Genomic DNA, 21,324 nt, shown 5'->3' on the forward strand with positions numbered 1-21,324 from the left:
TTATTAAGTTTCCAGCGACGTCATTGACTTTTACATCCCCTGGTAGGTACTAGTTAATTGCTTATTGATGAACAAAAATTACATCTCAAATGAAACGAAAGACTCATGACATAGCAAGTTTCGAGAACATACTTCGCCCTCAAACATGATAGAACGACTCGAATATGCCATAATTGTCTTTTAAATCCATGACGTCACGCTCATGCACCAGCATCGTGATTCGAGCTCCAACTTCATGAAAACTGGTGACTTTCGGCTTCACTTTCTAAGCTAGCAATAGGCCTTTTACCACGTGCCAAAACCACGATCAGATTATGAGGCACACCGTAGAGCGGAGACCCCGGATTAATTTCGACCGCCTGGGGTTCTTTAACGTGGACCCAACGCATGGTACACGGACGCGTTTTCACATTTCGCTCCCACCTAATGCGGCCGCCGCGACAGGGATTCGATCACGCGACCTTGCGCTTCCCAGCGCAACGCCAAGGCCACTAAGCAATCGCGGCAGGTCTGTGATAACTCGTGTAGGCCACGTTGAGTCTCATGCGGTGAAGCCATGTTTGGTTTTGCCTCTTGACGCCTCTCAGTGTGCAAAAGTCACGAGATGGATCGATTTACACGTAGGGGTCCGTAGTGATGGCTCGATCGCATCTGTCCAGAAGGATCGCTGTAAACGCCCAGCACGTGTACGGTACCAGTGTCGCCGCGTCTGTCCTCGAGACAGGTATGTGGACAATTTCTTTCGGAAGTTTCGTGCCCAGTTTTAGCAGCACAGTCAGCCTGGGCTTTGCCTGGTACATCGCAGTTAGCTGGTAACCACAGCAGGACAAAGCCGTGATGCAGTTCGCAGGCTTTGATGCATAGGCGTCTCATTTCCGTGACAAGTTGTTGCTGCATGAGTGGCGAGTTCAGGGACTGCAGGGCCGCTCTTGAGCGTTTGTGCGCATCATAGACAGACCAGAGAGATTATCGTCTTGGGTTTTCTCTTCTAAATATATCTGCATCTAACTTATGCGTGAGAACGGCACACCCTAAGTACAGAGATCTTGCAACAGCTGCTTGCTGGAGTAACTATGCCTTACCTATATTTCTCTGTTTCGAAACTATATTTTCGAAATAGAAATCAAAAACCGCCTCCGAACACGATCTCTCTCAGATGTCACTGAACTCGTAGAGAGAGGAAACCGAATAATTCTTTCGGCACCGCGCCCATTGGGCATCGTTAGCCCGCTATCGATGGTTTGAAACGCCGCGTTCGAGACCTTCCGCGCCGCTAACGGACACCCTATGCCATGGGACGTGCAGGAGGAGAACTGTCTTTTCGTTTCCAAAGCAGTTTCGCCCTTTTTCCCCGCCAGGCGTTAATTTTTGAACGCACTCCGAAGTTTCGCGATTGTCGAAGTAGAAAGCAAAAATGGCCGCCACCGGAAGCGGCGAGCGAGCTTCGAAAGATCGCTGATCTTGCGATTCCGCTGCGTCTGCGGCTGATTTTATCGTTGGATCCAGCAGCAGCGAGTCCGAGGATGCTGCCTTTTAGTCGAACTTTGAGAGCGACGACGACGCAAGCCAGGCCTGGAAGATCAGTGGGCGCATCCCCGCATGCCAAACTGTAGTGCTTGCACTTAAATTTTTGCAGTGTATATCTGTTCATTGTAAAATAATTCTGATTTTTTTTTTTTGTCGGAGATAATGCCTATGAGAGGGTAATACATTCTGCGCATCTAATACTTTTTTTACATATATTTCCGAGTCGAAACAACCGTGTATTTCGAAACATTGTTCGAGTTTATCCTGCAATCTTGATTCTGGATATATATATATATATATATATATATATATATATATATATATATATATATATATATATATATATATAATCTGTAATGACAAATGTTTCGTGATTAGAGCTTTGATACGTCAAAAGTGCAATCATTCTGTTTTTTGTTTATGAATTACACAAAATATTCACATCAGTAGTTTCTTCAGAAAAAGAAAAATCTGGAGTAACCTGCAAAGACCTCTTTTTTCCATGGTAGGGAAAGAGTTAAGGGGCATGCTTATCCATGTTCGCTCTTTTTCCTTGATTGAATTACGCGTGACATAGCTTTGCTTGGAACGCCCATTCGGAATAATTTCGACAACTTGGGGTTCTTGAGCGTGCATGTAAATCTTATCCGACGGTAGTAATTGTGACTGCGTCACTTCTGGTGGCAACAAGCACACATGCATACAAAAAGAAAGAAAACAAGCAGAAAGCGGCCACTCGACAGTTACCAGTATACACTGAGAGCACACCCGCCTCGTTTGCTTTTTGCAACGTCGAAGGATAAAGCAAGCACAATCAAAACCGTGCCGATAGTCTCCCTACGATATCCTCTGACAGAGGCCGCGTCACCAGTTAGTCGTGCATTGTACCGTCCCAATTTCCCTTGGGATACTCACGGCCGTGAAACTGATTCTGCCTCCATTCGACGCCGGCGATAGCGTTGTTCTTCCGTTGGCGCGTCTATAACTCAATCCGAGGGGCCAGAGCGTACAGATACGCCCCCATACCGGAAGCTGGTCAAACATGGACGCCCATAACCTCCGCGCTGAATGACAAGGCACGCGCAATTCCAGCTACAGCCCGCATCATCCCCTGCCCCTCCCACTGTACCCGCACCCTAACTATAACCCCCCTCCCCCCTCATTGCCCAGCTAACCTGTCACACACACACACACATACACGCACGCGCGTACGTGAATACGCACACACTACAATGCGCCTACGCCATCTCGCTCCCCGTGGGTCACACACACGCACACCCTCCACCTCCGTAATGCATTCCTCTCGGACAAACAGAGGAGCAGGGCCGGTTGCGTAATCTCATTTTCCAGCATGTTCGCAGACTTTCGCCCTCGTTCCGAGCAGGAGCGAAGGAAAAAAAAGGAGGAAGAGGAAGTTGGAAGGATATGAAAGGCAGGAAGGACGTTGTAACGTTCGCAGGGCTTCCCGTTTCACTTCGACGTCACGCCACCGCCCGCTTTTCATGTCAGGCGGCGCCATCTGGCGTCACAATGAAAGGAATGGGGGAAAAAGGCTGAACCGGGTCTTGACGGCAAACAGGGGGACATCCCCCCGACGGGAACTTCAACTCTGCTGAATCGCACCCTGCCTATCCAGCGGAGGACGCCTTGGTCGCGCACCCCTCACAGATGCGTCAGTTATGCGTTTTCGAGGCTGCAGAGTCACTGCACTGAAGCCCTCGCTCCCAAGGCTTGTTTCACTGACCAGTGGCTAAGCCAGCCATAGCCGGAAGGTAGATCTGAGGTGGTACATTGTAACCTCCCGCACCCCCCCCCCCCCCCACACACTTGTGTACATCCCTTGCATTCGTAACGAAAGGGTGCGTGTGTGTCCGTGTGTTAGGGGAGGGGGAGACGGTTGTAGCAGACGATAACGCGCGGCTTTCAACAACATGTAACTTGTAGGCTTGTATATTTGCTCTTTGAGTGCTCATATTTTGGAGTTATGTCGTCTGAAAATTAAATTGTACATGTCTGTTTATATTTCTTTAATGTTTAGGACTTCTGTCGGTGCATCTCATGCAACGTATTATTTCACCAGTGTCTCTACGTGTCCATGTTCACTTCACTATTTATTGGAATCGTGTGGGTTTCTTATAATTGCTCCCCAGCTGACATGCGCCATGTGATGTACTCAAGGGCCTCAAACCCAGTCGATCTACTTACTGTACCTCTTTCCCGGGGGTTTTTCAACAACCTTGGTAGAATAAAGACCGATTCTGGCACTTGTAACAGTGACGTCACACCAGTTCCATTGGAAATCCACAAGGCCGAGGAAGTCTTCATGACAGCGGAAAACTGTCTTACAACCCGGCAGCATCTCCGTGTTTGTAGCTACGCGCTGCGCTCTGGACTATGACGATTTTACTCTTTCCTAAAAACTACTTTGTATATAGGTGCGTGCTTTTCCAATCTATACACACACACACGCACGTACCCACACATGCATCTCGAGAGCGTAGAAATTAAAAAGTCAGGAGTTCCCTTTCATACTGGATGCACTCCTACTTCCAAACGCGCTGGGAGGCAGCAGCGTCGAGCAGACGACGGCTCGAGGCAGACGACAGCAACAGCAGCAGCAGAAGTAGCAGCAGCAGCAGTAGGGAACGTGGTGACGTCACGCCTCTGCTGCCATCGCCGCAGGAGCAGCAGTGGCAGCAGCTCTCCAACCAGGGCAGCAGCAAGCATATTCGATACCCTCCCGGTTCGCAGCGGGGGGGTTCGGCTGTGCCCGTCGGCGCCGAGCCGTTCTTCTCGAACAACGCTCCTGTCTCCGGTGTCGGAGCGGCCTGCCGCGCCGTTGCCGCCGGATTAAAGCCCCATCCACATTGCCCTCCCCCCCCCCCACCCCCTCACCAGCGCGCCAGCCAACCTCGATAGCGCCACCTCGTCTTCGTGCGCGCCTTGAACAACGTCTGCGGCGCCATTGCCTCCCTGCTCTCGTGTTGCCTGTGTACGCGTACGTCGCACTAAATCTATGCAACGCTCTGCAAGCGAGAGCTGTGTGGAGCCGCTACCGGCAAGCAGCTGAATACACATGAACTCGCTGAGTGTAATAACGGGTTCTGGACTTACTACTGCTCTGCCGGTGCCAGAATTGATTGCCGCATCTGGAGAGCGTAAGCATTATTCTAGGGAAAGTAAGCATTAATCTAGGGAGAGTAAGCATTAATCTGTAAAGTCCAGACTCTTAATTCTGATTGTCCATAGCCTCAATCCTATAGTTGCTGTGCATATATATGTGCTGAATATATATAATATCACATGTCAGTATGCTGTCTGCATGGACTTATTGTTGTGTGATTTTGGTGAAATATTGCAAATATGTTCTTCATGGATCACCTTCATGGATCACCTAAAAAAGATATCGATAGAGGTCCTAACGAACCAGCACGATGTCTACGGAGAGTGCATGTGGAGGGTCTAAATGTCTTTTTCATATAAACGTGCACCTATTCGCTGCCCACTGAAGATCGCGAATTGTACAGCCTTATTATTTCAGGTAAGGGCGAATCACGCACCTCGTTCTCATAATCATTATCAGCCTAATCAAGACCATTGATGGACAAAAAAAAAAGATCACTCCAAGATAACTTAAACTATTCCGTTCTTTCGCGTATCGAACGCACCAACTAAAAAGAAATTTCCATATTTCATCAGTCCATAGAATTTCGCTCACTAAACGGAATTACGTTTCCCTTGGGACGAAGCTGCCCAAAAATATCGCAGGTTGTCTGTGCCTTCAGCGCGGCCAGTTCTGCGAATTCAGCATCTGAGTGGACGAAGCCAGATAATCAAGGAGCGTTTAAATCTCGCCAGATGAAGGCCAGAGCTCGCTTCCGCGACTGGATGTCAACTTTTGAGTGTCACAAACAAGTTGGCTTTTATACACGCTATCTCGTCCAAAAATATTTTGGAGGCTCATAGAGCGCTTATAGACCTTTATAAGAAGCATGGACTACCTACAGGCAATATTTGTGGACGAAGTAGAGAACACAGAGCCTACGTAGGTAGGTTTATACTTCTGTTGCCCTTGTGTTTTTAGCAAATTACCCCTCTTTCTACAAGATGAACATCCACCGACTAGCCCTACTTTCTGCTCTACTGCAATAAGGTTACAAGCCTAAGGAGTGTCTAGAACCATTTTGATCAACTGTTACCTCGAGGAAGTTTTGTAGAGATAAATACTATTGCTGTAGTGCAGTTTATAATACGCTTATGAACGATCCGCAGTCCTACTATAGCCAAACTTTGAATTGCCGAGTTCGAAGCCCCCGATCAAGATAACGAAATTTCAAAGTCTTCTCAGACTTTCTGTCTTTCAAAAGCTCAACGCGTCTTTACGAACTCGAGTTTGTCGACCAGGCGACTACACAGCCGCGCAGATTTGGGAACGCTGCATGCATTTAAACTTCGTCCGCATTACGCCTGCCCTCCGAGCCTTCAATCCTGGTGCCCCGCATCTTCGCTCGGCCTTCCCAAACGCCGCTTCGTCTGCGTCGTCTGCTGTCGTGCAAAACAGCCTTCTGCAAACGGAGCGAACACGTCCCTGCACGTCTCACGCCGGCCGCTGCAAGCCCCTCCACCGTGTTCTTATGCGTATGTGTGACTTACGTTTATAACGCTCATGTTTATGGCGCCGTCTTTTCAATCGCCCTTCTCCCTTTCTCCTTTCCCTTTCCCTCATAGCTCCGACATTTACAGGGCTGCCAGTCCTTACTGGGCTTTCTTTTGTTGCTTTTGCTTCATCGCATCGCACTTCACTTGTTTCCGTTTTGTTTCCCCTCTCGCTGTTGTTGCTGGTGTTGGAGCTGCAGAGGAGGATATATCGGTCGTGCGAGCGTTCGTTAAGAGACAGGACCCGTGCTCTAGCCGGCCTTAAAGCGACGTTGATGGCAGCTCGGTGTGCCGATGGAACGGGCGGGGGTTGTTGCGTGAGCCCTTTCTTTTCTTTCTCTTTTTTTTTTTTTGGTTCGCGAATGTTGCCGTTGACGGAGAGGCTTCGCTGAACGCCAGGCGAATGGAACAGGCATGCTTCGGCACCCGCCAGCTTGCCTTGCTTAAACCCCGCGCTCTGGAGAGGAGAAAACCACTGCCAATGGAGGGAGAGAGCGAAAGTGGGGGAGAGATAGGAAATGCATCAACCTTGATGCCGGTGGTGGCAACGAGATTCGGAGAGATGAGAGAGTTTTTCGGGAAGGGGAGTGTTAAAGGGACAGGGGTGAGGGTGAAACGTATGCAAGGTTTATGACCGGCTCTGCACACGGCCACGTGCAGAGAGAGAGAGAGAGAGAGCCCTGCTTCCGAAGCGGATGGCGAGAGCTGCTTCTTGTCCGTAACGCTGTCATTAACCCAGCTCCCACGTTTATGCGTTTTTGTTTTGTTTTGTTCGCTTCGCTGCTTTTGATCTTGGTCGAGTAATCGGACTGAATGCGGGTAGCGACCACTGAAAACCACTCTGGCACACGAGGTCTCGTTTAAACTCGCTAACAGCAGTTCCCCTGGAGCGCTGTTGACAGATCAGCATTTTGAAACTGGATCTTGCGTTTCGTCGGCTTCTTTTTATTGTGCTCCCACTTTTCTTTACGTTTCTTTCTTTCTTTCTTCTGCACGTGTCTTTTTGAAACGTACACGTTGTGCTAATACGTTCAGGTTACGAGGCTTCAGAAACGTGCTTGGCTGGTTTATAAATTTATTCCCGTGAAACAGCTCTCTGTGCCCATTCTTGTAGTTCTGCTCTTCATTCTTTTTTCTTTTTTTTACAGTTCCAGTGCTCAGAACGAAAACAAGAACGCTAATTATTGTCGTCCCAAGAGCGCGCCCGCAATTCAATAGTCAATACTGATTACGTGCACAGTTATAAACCATGTTGTCGTCCTCAACCAAAATAACGTCTAGATTCTGCTACGTTTACTGCTTTCGCATCGGATAAGGCGCGGATACAGTCCGGCGTCTCCAGCGTGCCAGGCCAGCGGCCGGCGTAAGTCGGATACGTCACGCCGGTGACGCTAGGATCGCTGAAAATTTAAAGCCCCTCAATCTCCCAAAGTGCTAACTTACTTAAAGTGCTTACTAAGTGCGGAGATGGACACTCACTTCACTTCCCTCCTCCTCCGCTCGGCGCGGCCTCGACGGTGGCGCCGCCGGTGGTGGGCATGCCGTAGCAGACGACGGCTAACACGCTACGGGAGGAAATCCGCAGAAAAGTTCGTGCGAGACCTGCGGAGCAGTGTTTTCAATCGAGATCTTTCTTCGTCAGGCGGTAACTGGCCTTTAGAATTTCGTGTTGGAATTGCGAAATTTAGCTCCTGCACAGTTGAGCGCGTTCAACGTCACCCGCAGAACAGCTCAGTAGTGTGCTGTTGACGCAGCAGCGCATGCGCACCTGGGCGCGGCGAGCGAGTGCATTTTCGTTTGGGCAAAGCCGCGAACTCGGAGCGATCTCTTCATTGCACACGAACTGTGGGCCGGCCAGCCACGCTGGCGCGCGATGCATTCTGGTCTAGCGGCTCTGGCGCAAGGTAGGACGTGTTCTACTCCCGCTTGTTCATGTTTATAGTAGGCCTGACGTAGTAGAGTTGACTGTTGGGCTAGTTGGTCGTCCATATTTGAAGTAGTAGCTTAGCGCAAATAAAACCACGAACACAAGGTCCTTGTCCTTGTCTGTCTCCCTTGTGTTCGTGGTTTTATTTGCGCTAAGCTACTACTTAAAATACTGACGTAGTAGTTCTGCGGTAACCCGCGAGGTGGAGAGAAGTAATTGATAAAGGGAAAATCAGACATACACCCGTTTGTAGCAATTGCTACAAGGGGTGGATGTCTGATTGATTGAATTTTTCTTCAACTCTGAGGCTTTTCTTTCGAGGAGCCCGTATGGGTTTCCTTTGTAGCAATTGCTACAAACGGGTGGATGTCTGATTTTCCCTTTATAGTAGGATACAAACGTAAAAAAAAAAAGCAGTTGGCAATCAAGGCACACAAACCGCGCGGAGTTGCGTTAGTCCGCCAGCCAATCACAGAAGCGAACAAATCGTCGTCACGCGACATATTCAATATGGGGTCGTGCTTGATACCTCCAGAGCGTCTGCTGTTCTTGGAGAGTCTTTTCATCGGCAGAAGCGATGAAGTGTGCAACAGACATGGACAAAGTGTATGGAGTCTGAGCATTTCACTCTTCAAAAGTCCACGGCACAGTTCACATTCCATTGCTGAGCCCGTTTTATTAATTAAACTTCACCGCCAACTGAAGTGAAACTTGGCAATAAATAGCTGCAGCGAACCAAGGTTTTATTCCACTTCAATAAAGATCTAGGCTTTCACTGTTAGACTATAATGCACGACTGAAAACGTATAAAATTATACGCTAATAATTTAATTTTTGGGGTTATTCCCTTATTTAGGTAACAGGGAGAGCTTGACATACGAATTATTTGCAGCCTCGCAGAGGAACAGTGGCTGGCGGTTATGAGGGCGTGGGTGGGGCTTCACTGCAGGCTTAAGTTGTGTACGACTACAGGACATGTTCTAGCCTCGCCAAAGCGTGGCCAATGGCGACAGTCACGCTGGCTGTGCGGTGACGCTAGACTGCAGAGCGTCCGCAGAGCAACCCGACCCTCTCGCAGGCGCTAACGTCTTTTAAATAATACAACCACAGGCGCGCAAAGCCATGAACTACAAAGCCTTACTAAGTGATGGACAGCCACTGATCATGCAATCAGTCAAAACTTGGCACAAGTAATAGTTCAACTGCCTGTTTTCTTATTGGCACATATCTCACTTAACCAAGAAAATACATAATCATTGTTCTATAACAGCGCATAATTAGTACACAAGTGAATACAGAAGTGCTCCAACCAGCAAGCACAGTGGGCTGTTCGTTTGCCTTCAATATGGGACACGCGGCACACAACAGCGACTTCGTCAAGTGCAACACATGAAAACCTTACTAGCAGAAGAATCACATGTTACTAGTATCGCACGTTTAGACGCAGATGCAAACAGCATTGAGTTGGTAACTTCGCTCATAAGTGAACCACTTGTTTTCTGAATTTACGCAGTCTAGATAAAAAGCAAGGTGAACGACAGGCCATGGTTCTGATTCAACGGCGTACCACAAGCAACAAGTCGTGCACGGTGTAATTAAAGAATTCAGGAATGTGGAAGTGGGACTATAATTTTGGCGTTTCTTTCGCATTGAACAAGCATTGCGTTTACCCTCAATATGTTAAATCATGACTTTTTTTTGTCGGCAAGACGTTTCGAAGTGCTCATATGGTCGTATACAGATGTTCAAAAGGCAGACGAATCACCTATGCAAAAGGGCTTGCGCAGATAGATTAAGCGCGCCTTAAATAATCTCAGGTATAAGTGTGATCATTACAGAACACCGCACTGCGGCCCATGTCGTATATCTATCGAGTTGTTTTGCGTATCGTCAGACATAAATGAGTCAGTAAGGCAGTTAACCCCGCTTTGTGCAAACGATATCACGAACACTTATATGTATATGTACCGATAACAGTAAGAAGGGCAACTCCAGGAACACAGTACAGAAAGGGATACACTGGAACTTATAATGTGAAATGCCAGATGGGTTGCCCTTGTAACGTTGCATCGATGGCTATGCCGTCGTACTGCTAATATCTGCTTACCTGTCGTCTTTGGGGAAGCGAAAGAACATGGCGGCATACTGCTTTGTCCGGAATTGTAGCAGCACAGCGATGGCATAGGGAATGAGACAGCCCGACTTATGACTCGTCCAATGCAGCACATCGGCGTTCCGTTTCCCCCAGACGTCTCAATTGTAAACTTTTTCCGTTTCACGTTTTTCGCACCTCCGTGTTTTTTTTTTTTTAATCAGTGACAAGGCCCAGACAGATACACGATACCGTCGTACCACGAAACTGGCGATCGAGTGTGGCGAGGCGACGAGCAGAGATAAGCGATAAAAGCGCAGCCAAAACCAGCAGCTATTGTCAGCCACCTTTCGCGCCGCCAGCTTACATGAGAGGAAATAATAAAAAAAAAAAATGTGGGATGGAAACGCGACTGCTCATTGATTTCTGCGTGAATTCTGTCTTTCTTTAATAATCGATCATTATCTAAACTTATAAACCGCCGCAGTGTGTTTCATATCGTTCCGACACTCTTCGACCTCGGTAACCGCCAGAAGCGCACTAGTCGCTGAAATCAGGAAACGGCTCGGCATGTTGAAACGCATTGCCAAGATATTCACACAGCAATATTCGTAGGGAACGCCCACTTTCAAGAAGCACTGGTATTCAAAGAGGATGCAAACATTAACTGGTCAGCAGTAGAGATAAGCAATGTATGTATAGGGTACTGGTGGAACAAAGCAGGGGAGGAATTGATAAAATAAGAGGGGTTACAGACATAGACATGATCGTCAACTACGAGAGGGCTGGGGTGCTCTCGCCTGCACCCTCCCTCCCCCCCCCTAGCACCACTCCATGTCCGCAAACTAGTCTGCCGGGTCACGAAGCTTCGCTCCGAGCTACAAACACGAATACACTGCAAAAAGTTTGTCTGCCCGTGCATTTGCCTGGGACTTTGTAATCGATAGTACTTCTTTCTTTTGGTATTCTTGTAGGTGAAGTGCTTTGGAAAGTAAGTAAAACGTCGACGTGCAACAAACTTCCAAGCTTTGATCCCAGTGATGACTGATTTAGTTTGAGTGCACAGTTAGTTCGGCTTCCACGTGAACTCTTCCTACCTGTGTTGTGAGTGCGCCTGAAGCGTTCCTCGAAGTCGCCTTCTACAATACTTTTTTTCCCCTCCACCAGAAGTGGGATATCCACTCTGTGGCCACGCTTATACCGTGTTAAGCTCGCTTCCTTTCTCGCACAATCAGCACTAACTGTTAAATAACAGCGCAAGGTGTGCAACAGCTGTAGCCAAACACAGTGTACTAGATCTGGTAATGGGGACCTACTCTTATAATTGGTGGTTATACACTAACTAAAGTTCTTATTTCTCATTCGCATCGACGTGGGGGTTTTGGACGCCGATGCGTTCGAGACCCTCACTAGTGCGCCAGTTAATTAATGCGTCGGCTAGCTGGGTCGTTGTGTGTCGGGAAGCCCGATCAGCACTCGCAAAACTCTGCCTTCGAGACTACTTGATGGCTTCGTCGCAGTACAATAAAGCTATGAGGCAAAGCACGCTTTATGTTGGAGCTGCCTAAATGCCGGCGAAGTGGATTATCCACATTGCGCATTCTATATATACTCCTCTGCTCGTCAACACAACCTAACGTGGGGTTAATAACCGCAATCATAAATTTGAGAAGCATAGAGCAGGAATTGTGCTTGTGTCGTAGCGAAGTCGCCATTGTCGTAGTGACTAACCATCGTAATCAGTTCCAATTGCCCCGTTATCGGTGACCTTAACGCTTACCTTTGAGTGACCACATATATATCGTTTTCTTCCGGCTATCAATACAGTAAGACAGACAATAGAAAAAACAGAATGTGCGTATCATCCAACCGCCATATACTTTTCTGGCCTGTTACGATGTTTGGATCGACGGAAGAGGTTTCGAATGCAAACCTCAGCGCGATGTGGGTCAGACGTCAACCGAAACGGAACATGCGGCGCCATAATAAAAGAGTGCACGCGAGGGGTCATCCGAAAAAAAAGGCTCTTTTTAGTCCCCATCTCGTCGAGGCAGAGACGCATTACTTTAGTACCGTTTTTCGGTCGCGACGAATCACTCGGAGAACGGATGCCCCGGCAATTAGGCCCCGCCCATCTGGCCACCGCGTCACGTCAACCGGAACAGCAGGCCGTTAACTCCGAGAGGGACGAAACGACCAGTTTTTATTTTAAGCGCGCTCTTTCGGCTCTTGTGTGTTATTTCCGCCGCCCTCATCCTCTAGGACACACGTCCGAGCGTGGCCGGACAGAAGCGCGCACTCACAGACGCACAGACGAACATACTCAAGAAGCTTCTAGGGTATAAAGAGCGCGTAATGGATGACCCAGTGTATGTCATTTCCTTTATTGTAGGATGAAAGATGCCTATTAGACGTATTACGTACGCCAGGCTGTTGTCTTTGTTTTCGTTTAATCGAAGTAATCTCGGCGTCCTAGCCTGCGAACTTGTCGCTCAGGCCTGATATTGAGCGCGTTTAACGCAAATACAAATATACGAACTTTTGCTATAGTTGGGCGCGTGCCAACTTAGTCCTATATAGACAGCATTAAGAAAAAGTGACGTCACGAAAGTGCTGCGACGGTGCCGTCAGCATCTGTTTAAAAAACAAACAAACGAACAATTATTCTTAATAATAATAATAATAATAATAATAATAATAATAATAATAATAATAATAATAATAATAATTGAACAAACCATAATAAGTTGAAAATTTCCGAAAGACAAGATTAACAGACGTTATGAACTTTTCAAACGCACTTTATCAAAAAATATAAATTTGCAGGCTCCGGTATAAACGTTCTCCATCACGCACGCACGCACGCATGCACGCAGAGAAACGTACTATACACGCGAAGGAAACACCAATAAAAAAAAAAGAAATCGGCCTCCCTATTTCTTCGATCAATCGGAGCGGAATAAATCGACGAAAGGCGAGCACGAACATACAACGAAAACCACTTGCTTTCCATAATGGAGGACGACACGACAGACGTCACCCCAAAGAACTCACAGCCAGACAACTATACGGCCGCACTGGAGGCTGTTGCAGAACGTGCATCAACTCTGCCAATACACCCGAGACGCTCGCCATTCATATTAGCCGCCAGGGCCGGGCCATATTCGACGAGCACTTGACCAAGAAGTCCCGCACCGGAAACGGAGACCGTCAATTACATAGGCGTGCTGCCGCGCTTGTGTGCGTAGTATATACACGATCTCGCGTGCCGTCCTAGCAGACGACGTGCGTGCATCGTTCTACCCCCCTGCATAATCTGTCATTAGAGCCGGTGATTAGGCCTCCGCGGAGATCTTCATTGATTCGTGGCTTCCGCGCGGGCGCCTTTTAACGGCCGCTCCTCTGCGCTGTAGACCCCAAACTCTCGTTCAACGCTCCAGACAGAGTGGAGTATTGCGTGCCCCTCCCTCCAGCTAAGCCTACCGCGTCCGTCCGGCAGACGACACCGAACGGATATGGCGAACGCGTTCCGACGCTTTTGCGATTAGCTCTGTTTAACGATGAACGCGGAACGAACCGCAATCAGCGTCCATTGGGCCACACCTACCCGTCAAACGGAGATGTTGTTCTCCGTTTGTCGTGATGCGCTTTGCAGCGCAAGCTCGCTTGCAGGGTAACGCTCCCTCGACATTGAGCCAGACGACCTCTGCGTGCGTCTGTGACTCCCAGCATTCGCTTCGCATCTCCTTCTACGTGTGTAGAGACGAGTCCGGTTGAAGTGAGGGTTAAAGGGGCACTATGAAGAAAGTGTATTTGAGTTCTCTTAAGTATATTGCCGTCTGTATACAGTGCCAGCAAAACGTCTAGAGTACCAGCAAAGCGACTCTTACCGTGATAAAAGGCTCGGGAAAGAGATGTAGTGACGTCGCGTCGATGCCATGCCGTCATGGACTTTGACTGCATCCGCGCTCGGGCCTAGTTAACCTTTCTTTTTTAATTGGCAAGGATCGACTGCATTGCATTCTAAACGAGCTAAAGGCTGAAATTAGCATGCTGTAAGAACGTTTACAGAGGGACGACGGTCTAAATACGAAATAATACTGGCGCTGGGGTTTCGGAAAATTCAAATAAAACAACTTTGACCTTCATTAAAAGTGAGTGAGTGAGTGAGTGAGTGAGTGAGTGAGTGAGTGAGTGAGTGAGTGAGTGAGTGAGTGAGTGAGTGAGTGAGCGAGCGAGCGAGTGAGTGAGTGAGTGAGTGAGTGAGTGAGTGAGTGAGTGAGTGAGTGAGTGAGTGAGTGAGTGAGTGAGTGAGTGTGCGTGCGTGCGTGTGCGTGTGTGTGTGTTGCCTGGCTTAGAAACTGCGACGGCAAAACACAAAACAGGGATGTCGGTTTTGATCGTGGGTAGTCGAACGAGCTAATTTCAATCTAACGCATTTCGTACCTCACCTGGTGAACCGCGCGGAACTGCGCGGTTGTCTCTGCAAAATAATTGCACAATGACACCTCCGACATCGCACATCTTTTCTACGGAGACAATTTACGTAAGGCAGTTAAGAACTAAGACGTATCAAACCTAATTGGTTGCTTGCTAGCTGACTCTATTGCTGCTGAAACCGACATAAATACTATACGGGCAATGGAGAGTAACAGTGGTGAAAATATCTACATTTTGGTATAAAGCTCGCAATCCCGAACACATGATAGATGTGTGACGCATGAGCATTTTCTCGCGATAGACCCGCGCGGTGATTGTGGTGCATGTGCATACCACGTGGTTTCATTATCGCTGATCGAACAGTTAATTCATTCTTCGTGCTCAATTCTAGTCAAGCATGGTACAGAAATCTATCAGCGCGCTCGTTACTACAGCGACAAAAAAAGCTAAATACAGGAGAGCATTTGTACTACTCTAATTAACTGGTTACGTCCACGATATGTGACTTCATACATTGTCACGCGTTTATCACAACTCTACCTTAATCCACCTTGCTCTAATTTGTACCAACCTTAATCCACCTTAATCCGACTTGCTCTAATTTGTACCAAGCTTAATCTGCTTTAATCAACTTTGATCCACTTTAATTCACTTTAATTCGCTTTACTCAACCATAAGTCACCTTACTCTGACGTCGCAGCCACATGGCTGTGACGTGACATGTGCAGTGACGCAAGCACTAAGGCACACACATTTTAGTCAGTCTTAACTACGAACCTGACGTGGCGTCAGGGAAGCGTACTCGTGCGGCACCCGTGAGACCCAGGTCCGATTTTCACCAAGACCCAAATGTACCAAATTTTCCTTTCAAAGCCATTAGTTTACCTTGTCTGCACGAACATCCCTGAGAAATGTGATGTCACTCCGAGAATTTTCTGACGCGTTTTCACTACTAGCGCCGTCGGCCATGTTTTTTCCAACCATCGCTTGATTAGATCGGATGTTCTGCCTCATGGGACATATAATGCCTTCGCTTTCATCATCTCCCAGGACCACCCACGGAACTGTGCATGTGCGAGCATGTGTGCACATTCATGTGCATGCGAACATGAGCAGAGAGATGGGAGAGGAACTAAACATACGCAGAAAAGCAGCGGTGGATATTCACGTCTAGTGAAAAGTTCCTGGTGGTTGTTGTTACATATATGTAGTTCCTTTAATATTATTATCATGGTGCAGACACTGGTGCAGTGACAACAACCTACTCTCACAGTTCACATATTTCATTTAATATCTATTGTTGGCTTTTGTATTAACACAAATATGTTTGCATCCACGTATTGTTCCCATTGTTTTATTACTTTTGGCACACAATTATGATGTTTCTTTTCTTTTTTTGCGCATGTTGTTGCTGCATATTGCTCCATAATTTAGCTGACGTTTATTTCATGTATAATTGTACAATTTTATCATACCATTAGCATCTCAAATACTTACTTGCGCTTAGCCGTTGTTGTACACTGTACCCTATATTTGAAGAATCGAATCACCATGAATTTTCACAGTAACCAACGCTGTTGTAACGCGCAAAATTGTGCATATGTGTGTGACCTGCTGTCAAACCTGTCGTACGCGGGGGCTGAGACATTTGTCAGGCTTTATGCCTTTAGTCTCAGTCTACCCTCGTTTGAATGAACGAAAAATAAAATTCAATTCAATTCAATTCAAATGATTTTAAAATACTGGTATTAAGTTATACGCGGAAAACACACCACGTGAAATTTCCGTTTGCCCTTCGGGACGGTCCATTTCCCAGGGTCGATGAAATGAAAGGACTTCGTGTGTACTTCAATAAAATAACAAAGCTTCTCTCTACACGCTAAATATGCGAAACAACGTACCCGTCACACTCTTGGTATTGTTTGTCGTATGTCCCATGACTTTCACTCCCCTGTTGCCTTTCTGAAATTGTATGATACTGTGTACCTTCAACTACAAGAGCATATGTGTCTGTATAGCTTGGGAAGCAACGTGTAAATCTGATTGTGACCTCATTGAACGCGTCCAAAATAAATTGATATCTATTTTCAAGCGCAGCTTTTGGCGTTCGGGCTAACACAGTCCAGCCCTCTCAAGTGTACCTCAACTCACACCTCTAAGATTAAGACGTATTAAGTCCGACCTTCTGTTCCTTGGTCCTTGGTTAGGTGGTTCAGGGCATTGTACATTGTCCAAAGCTCCTTGATCATGTGCAATGTTTCGCGCTGCAAGTGTACACCAGGCAACATTCCACATTTTCTGAGCGGCCTTGTTGCATTAGAGACTGTCCTGTGGCTCGACTTCAAAATGCATCTAATAGTTCTGCGTGCGTTGACATATTTCATATTTCCCGTGTTTCGTATATAGTATGTAGATGATAGTGCTGTATGATTATCTTCCTTTTACGTTCACCTCGCCATTTTCTGTTTCCCTATTTGTTTTTGTTTGCCTGTATAGCAATTAAAAAAAAAACATTATGGGGTTTAGGTGCTCACATTGCCGCGCGCGGCAATTTGCTCTATTCGCGGGCTTCTTTCGCTCGGAAAAATACTTGTTTGTAGCATGCATTGAGCAAGAGAAAGCTGTATCAGGAGTTTTTCATGTTGGTCTACAATTTTGTCATTGGCGCTTTTCACCTAATTGTAATATTTGAGAAGTTGATTAATTAATTCAGACTAATTATATTACTAGGCGGAATGCAAAAAAATATCTCTTAGTATCTCCAAGCGACGGCAAACAACGTTACCTTGGCTCTGTCCAGCTACGTCACATTTTCGTATTTTAAAATCTTGGTGCATGATAGTTGGGTCACCATGTGTATATCTGCATGTATCTGATATCAATTCTCAAGTGCACCAGTACCAAGACCACTAGGTTATACAGCGCCAGTGTCGTGTTCTTCTTTTCCTTCGTCCTCGTCTGTCTTGCGCTTTTAGTTTCCGAAACATGGACCACCGGGTTGTTCGGAACGTTGATAAATTGATTGATTGATTGATTGATTAATTGGTTGATTTATTTATTATTGGTGCCGTCGAGTGAGTGGAGATTGCCCTGTGGAAACAGCAAAAGCGCCTGTCTAAACACATGATCGAAAGGAATGCACAGTAGTCATCCACAAGCTGCAGTAGCGACTGCAGCAGCAACCAATGCAATTCCTCGCGATTCGAAGGCGTGGTGGTGCCGGCTGCTGAAGAAGCAGACGACAGCGACCCGGCATCCGGTGCGCCGTTGCACTCCTCACCCAGCGGGCGTCGTCGTCTGCTGCTGCTTCGGGGGCGCGTTTGAGTAAACATGCCGTGTCGGTTGCGTGGCCGCGGAAACCGTCGGGCAGCCGACATGAATCACTTTCGCTCCTTCCTATTTTTTTCTGGCTATCGCTTCGACACGGTTCTGTTTTTTTTTTCTCACTCGCGTTTTCGTTTCTTCTGTTCTGCTTGCTGTTCCTGAGAAAAGAAGGAATCTGGTCATGCAAAGAGGCACACTAAAGAGACAAGAAAACATGCAAAATCACTGCAAAAGAGTACGCATTTGGGCTAGTTGGTTCATGATTACGAGCAAAAAAAACAGCGCTAAACGACGTTAAACGACTAAACAGCGCCGTTGTCTGTGTCCCTTCACTCGTCCCGTCGTTTAGCGCTGTTTTTTTTTGCTCGTTGCATGCAAAATCAATTTGTTGGTAGGTGGCGCATGGATCGGTTTAAGATAGATAGATAGATAGATAGATAGATAGATAGATAGATAGATAGATAGATAGATAGATAGATAGATAGATAGATAGATAGATAGATAGATAGATAGATAGATAGATAGATAGATAGATAGATAGATAGATAGATAGATAGATAGATAGATAGATAGATAGATAGATAGATAGATAGATAGATAGATAGATAGATAGATAGATAGATAGATAGATAGATAGATAACGTATTCACAAAGAATACGTGAGATATGCTGCAGTCGAGGGCTTCTGTACTATTTGAACTTCACTATAACGCCGGGATAAGTTGACAAGTATTTTGTTAAGGTCGATCCCTATATAAGTTGTTGAACGCTCCTTTTGTTTTCATCCCTCGCACCAAGCGGACGATGCCTGCAATAACGACATCGAGACGGCGTCCGATGAAATCACGAAAAGAGGGAAGGATAGAAATTGATCGTTACAACATTTGCACACCACACGTGATCATTTGGTCTTTCTGTATTCTGCGGAATGCGTGTCTAGAAGTCGCGAATCCTACCAACGTCCAGGTAACATGCGCAACGGCGTGTAGACTAGTAGAATATATCGATTATATTATGAAGTTTTACGTGCCAAAACCACGATTTGATTATGAGGCATGCAGTAGTCGGGGACTCCTGAAATTCAGAACACCTATAGTTCTTTAACGTGCACCTAAATCTAAGTAGAGAGGTGTTTTCGCATTTTAGCCCCTATCGAAGTGCGCCAGCCGTGGCCGGGATTCGATCCCGCGACCTCGTGCTAAGCCCAGCACCATAGCCTGGTAGAATATATCCCGAAACTCTACTTGCGTTCACTTGGCAGAGAAGCGTTATCATGACGGGTGTAAAAAGGGCGAGATTGATTGCTTAACAAGTATTGCGCCTTACATACTACAGCGTTAATAACGTTGACATTACACTGCGAATTTCACATTGTCGTGGGATAAAGCAGCTTATAAGTCAATAAAAGATTGGATACAACATAATCTTTCTTGATTGAATTTTAATGTGGTGTCATCAAAAGTGTGCCCTTTTCTTTTTCCTTTTTTTTCCACCATGCCACTCACGTACTCATTATAATGTTAACCTCTTCAGAATTCTCAAAGCACGAGTGATCGACATAATTTAATTCATTACTTCCTTTACTATCTGCGGCTGTAATCAAACGCCTATTCAGCAAAACTAGTTTCATTCATATCAGTTCAGTTCTGGCCAAATAGAATATCTCCACGCTTAAAACGTCATTTGAATAACGTGTGGCAGGAGCAAGGATTCCTATCGGTGCACTTCAAACATGCTGAAAGTATCCCTAACGTCTACGGATTCCTTGCGTCGGGAGTGCCCACTGAGAGCCGTCGAAATGGGCGCAAAGAAGCCTGCCGCGAATTTCTATAAATAGACACCTCGACTCTGTAACGCGTAACGCGTGCACCGAGCAGTCGGAGGCTCTGCGTTACACAGCAGCGAAAGAAATAAACAAATAAAAAGATGTGCATATAGAAAGAAAGAAGCCATAAACGGCTTGAAATCGATCCATAGCTCGTCTTTCTTTTTTTTCTTCGAGCCGAAAGGAAAGAGCAAACACGAGCAGCACAATCCACGGATAAGACGAACTGAAAGAGCGGAAGAAAGAAAGAACGAAAGAGGGAAGGGATCGCACGAAGCGGAAACATAGGCGCGCAAAAACAAAACGAACGCGAAATGCGGAGGAAGTGGAAGAGGGAGGAAGCGATGGGCGAGGGAATTCGCGGAGGAGGAGGAGGAGGACGGAAAATGGCGCCCGTCTGCAAACGACAGACGGAGCGGCCGTGACCTCGAAAAGCAGGCGGTTGGGAATGGAGAGTACAATGCACGTCAATGCGCATGCGTCGCATCGAACGCATGCTCCTTTCCCTCACATTTATACCCTCTCTCAGACTTCGCGCGGTTTCGTTTCGTTAGTCTCTCTCTCTCTCTCATTTTCTTCTTCAGCTACAACGTCTATCACTCGGCCTGTTCGGCTCGATCTTGTATTGCTTCCTCCGCGAGGGCTCGTTTGGCTTGGAACGTATCAGCGGCGATCGAATAGCCTCGAACGCTGGCTTGTTTGGCTTCGTGACGGAAATCCGAAAGTGGCTGTGCGCTGGCGCCGGTGAAATTGAAGCGCTCATTTCCAACGGCATCGTGAGCACTGTTTTGAGACCTCAGAGAGTTTAGAAATAGCAGTGGCAGGAGGCTTGCGGATCTCTGCTTTTGCTCTCTAGTGTGTTGCAACCTTCCTGGTTTATTTGTGGTAACGCTGGGTAAAAACGGAGAAATGGTTATTAAAAGTTACATATGCTGATTCTCGATGGAACCAGCTACACTCCGGAGCTTTCAGCGTTGCTAGAACGAAGAAATAGAACTAAAAAAAATAAATAAAGAGGGAAAGGAGGGTCGGGGGTAAGGAGGCTGGGGACGGGGGCAAGAAAGAACTATACATTGAAAAGTCTAAAAAAAAATGGGAACAGTTTCGTCCAAAGTGCAAGAGGCAGTGGCAGGCGACAGCCTCCAGCGCAATTATGGAGATTGGCCAGTTGCGATCGTGCTTTCTCGGCTTCACCTCGTGAATCGAGATGCTCGGATGAAAGGTGCATCGGGACTTCTGCTATTTGAGACAGTGTCGAACACCAGCACATTGTCCAAATCGCCATCTCGTCGGCTCCGATTGGCTCAGAAGGTAGCTGCGCTTTCTCCGATTGGATGAAAACACAAAGATGGCAGAACTTGACAAGCGCACAGAATAGCAGTCAATTTGTTCTTCTCTTGTTCCTCTCCAGGCTTTTTTTTTTTCAAAGCTGTAGCATTCTCATTTATAGGTGAGGAATACCCTATCAGTGATACGATGAAAATAAAACCAATGTAAATAAATTATCTCTAATACAACTACCACGAGGTATTG

At 46.8% G+C, this 21,324-nt stretch overlaps 1 protein-coding gene and 1 long non-coding RNA gene across 3 annotated transcripts in view; one reads left to right on the forward strand and one right to left on the reverse strand.

Annotated features, from left to right (window-relative positions):
- LOC135896317 (uncharacterized) overlaps nucleotides 1–21,324 on the reverse strand; it is a 150,943-nt gene that overhangs the window by 18,306 nt on the left and 111,313 nt on the right. Inside the window, exon 1 of one of the 2 annotated variants that reach the window (XR_010562667.1) lies at nucleotides 10,218–10,453. The exons of the other annotated variant lie outside the window; for it this stretch is intronic. This is a non-coding gene — a long non-coding RNA (uncharacterized lncRNA). Of the gene's footprint in view, nucleotides 1–10,217; nucleotides 10,454–21,324 lie in introns of those variants that run through there. 2 annotated transcript variants of the gene reach the window in all.
- LOC135896316 (uncharacterized) overlaps nucleotides 594–21,324 on the forward strand; it is a 34,972-nt gene continuing 14,241 nt past the window's right edge. Inside the window, exon 1 of the mRNA XM_065424683.1 lies at nucleotides 594–724. Coding sequence (XP_065280755.1) covers nucleotides 637–724 — 88 coding nt within the window. The 5' untranslated portion in view covers nucleotides 594–636. The remainder of the gene's footprint in view (nucleotides 725–21,324) is intronic.

This window comes from Dermacentor albipictus, chromosome 6 (genome assembly GCF_038994185.2).
Source record: "Dermacentor albipictus isolate Rhodes 1998 colony chromosome 6, USDA_Dalb.pri_finalv2, whole genome shotgun sequence".
NCBI classification, from domain to species: Eukaryota; Metazoa; Arthropoda; class Arachnida; order Ixodida; family Ixodidae; genus Dermacentor; species Dermacentor albipictus.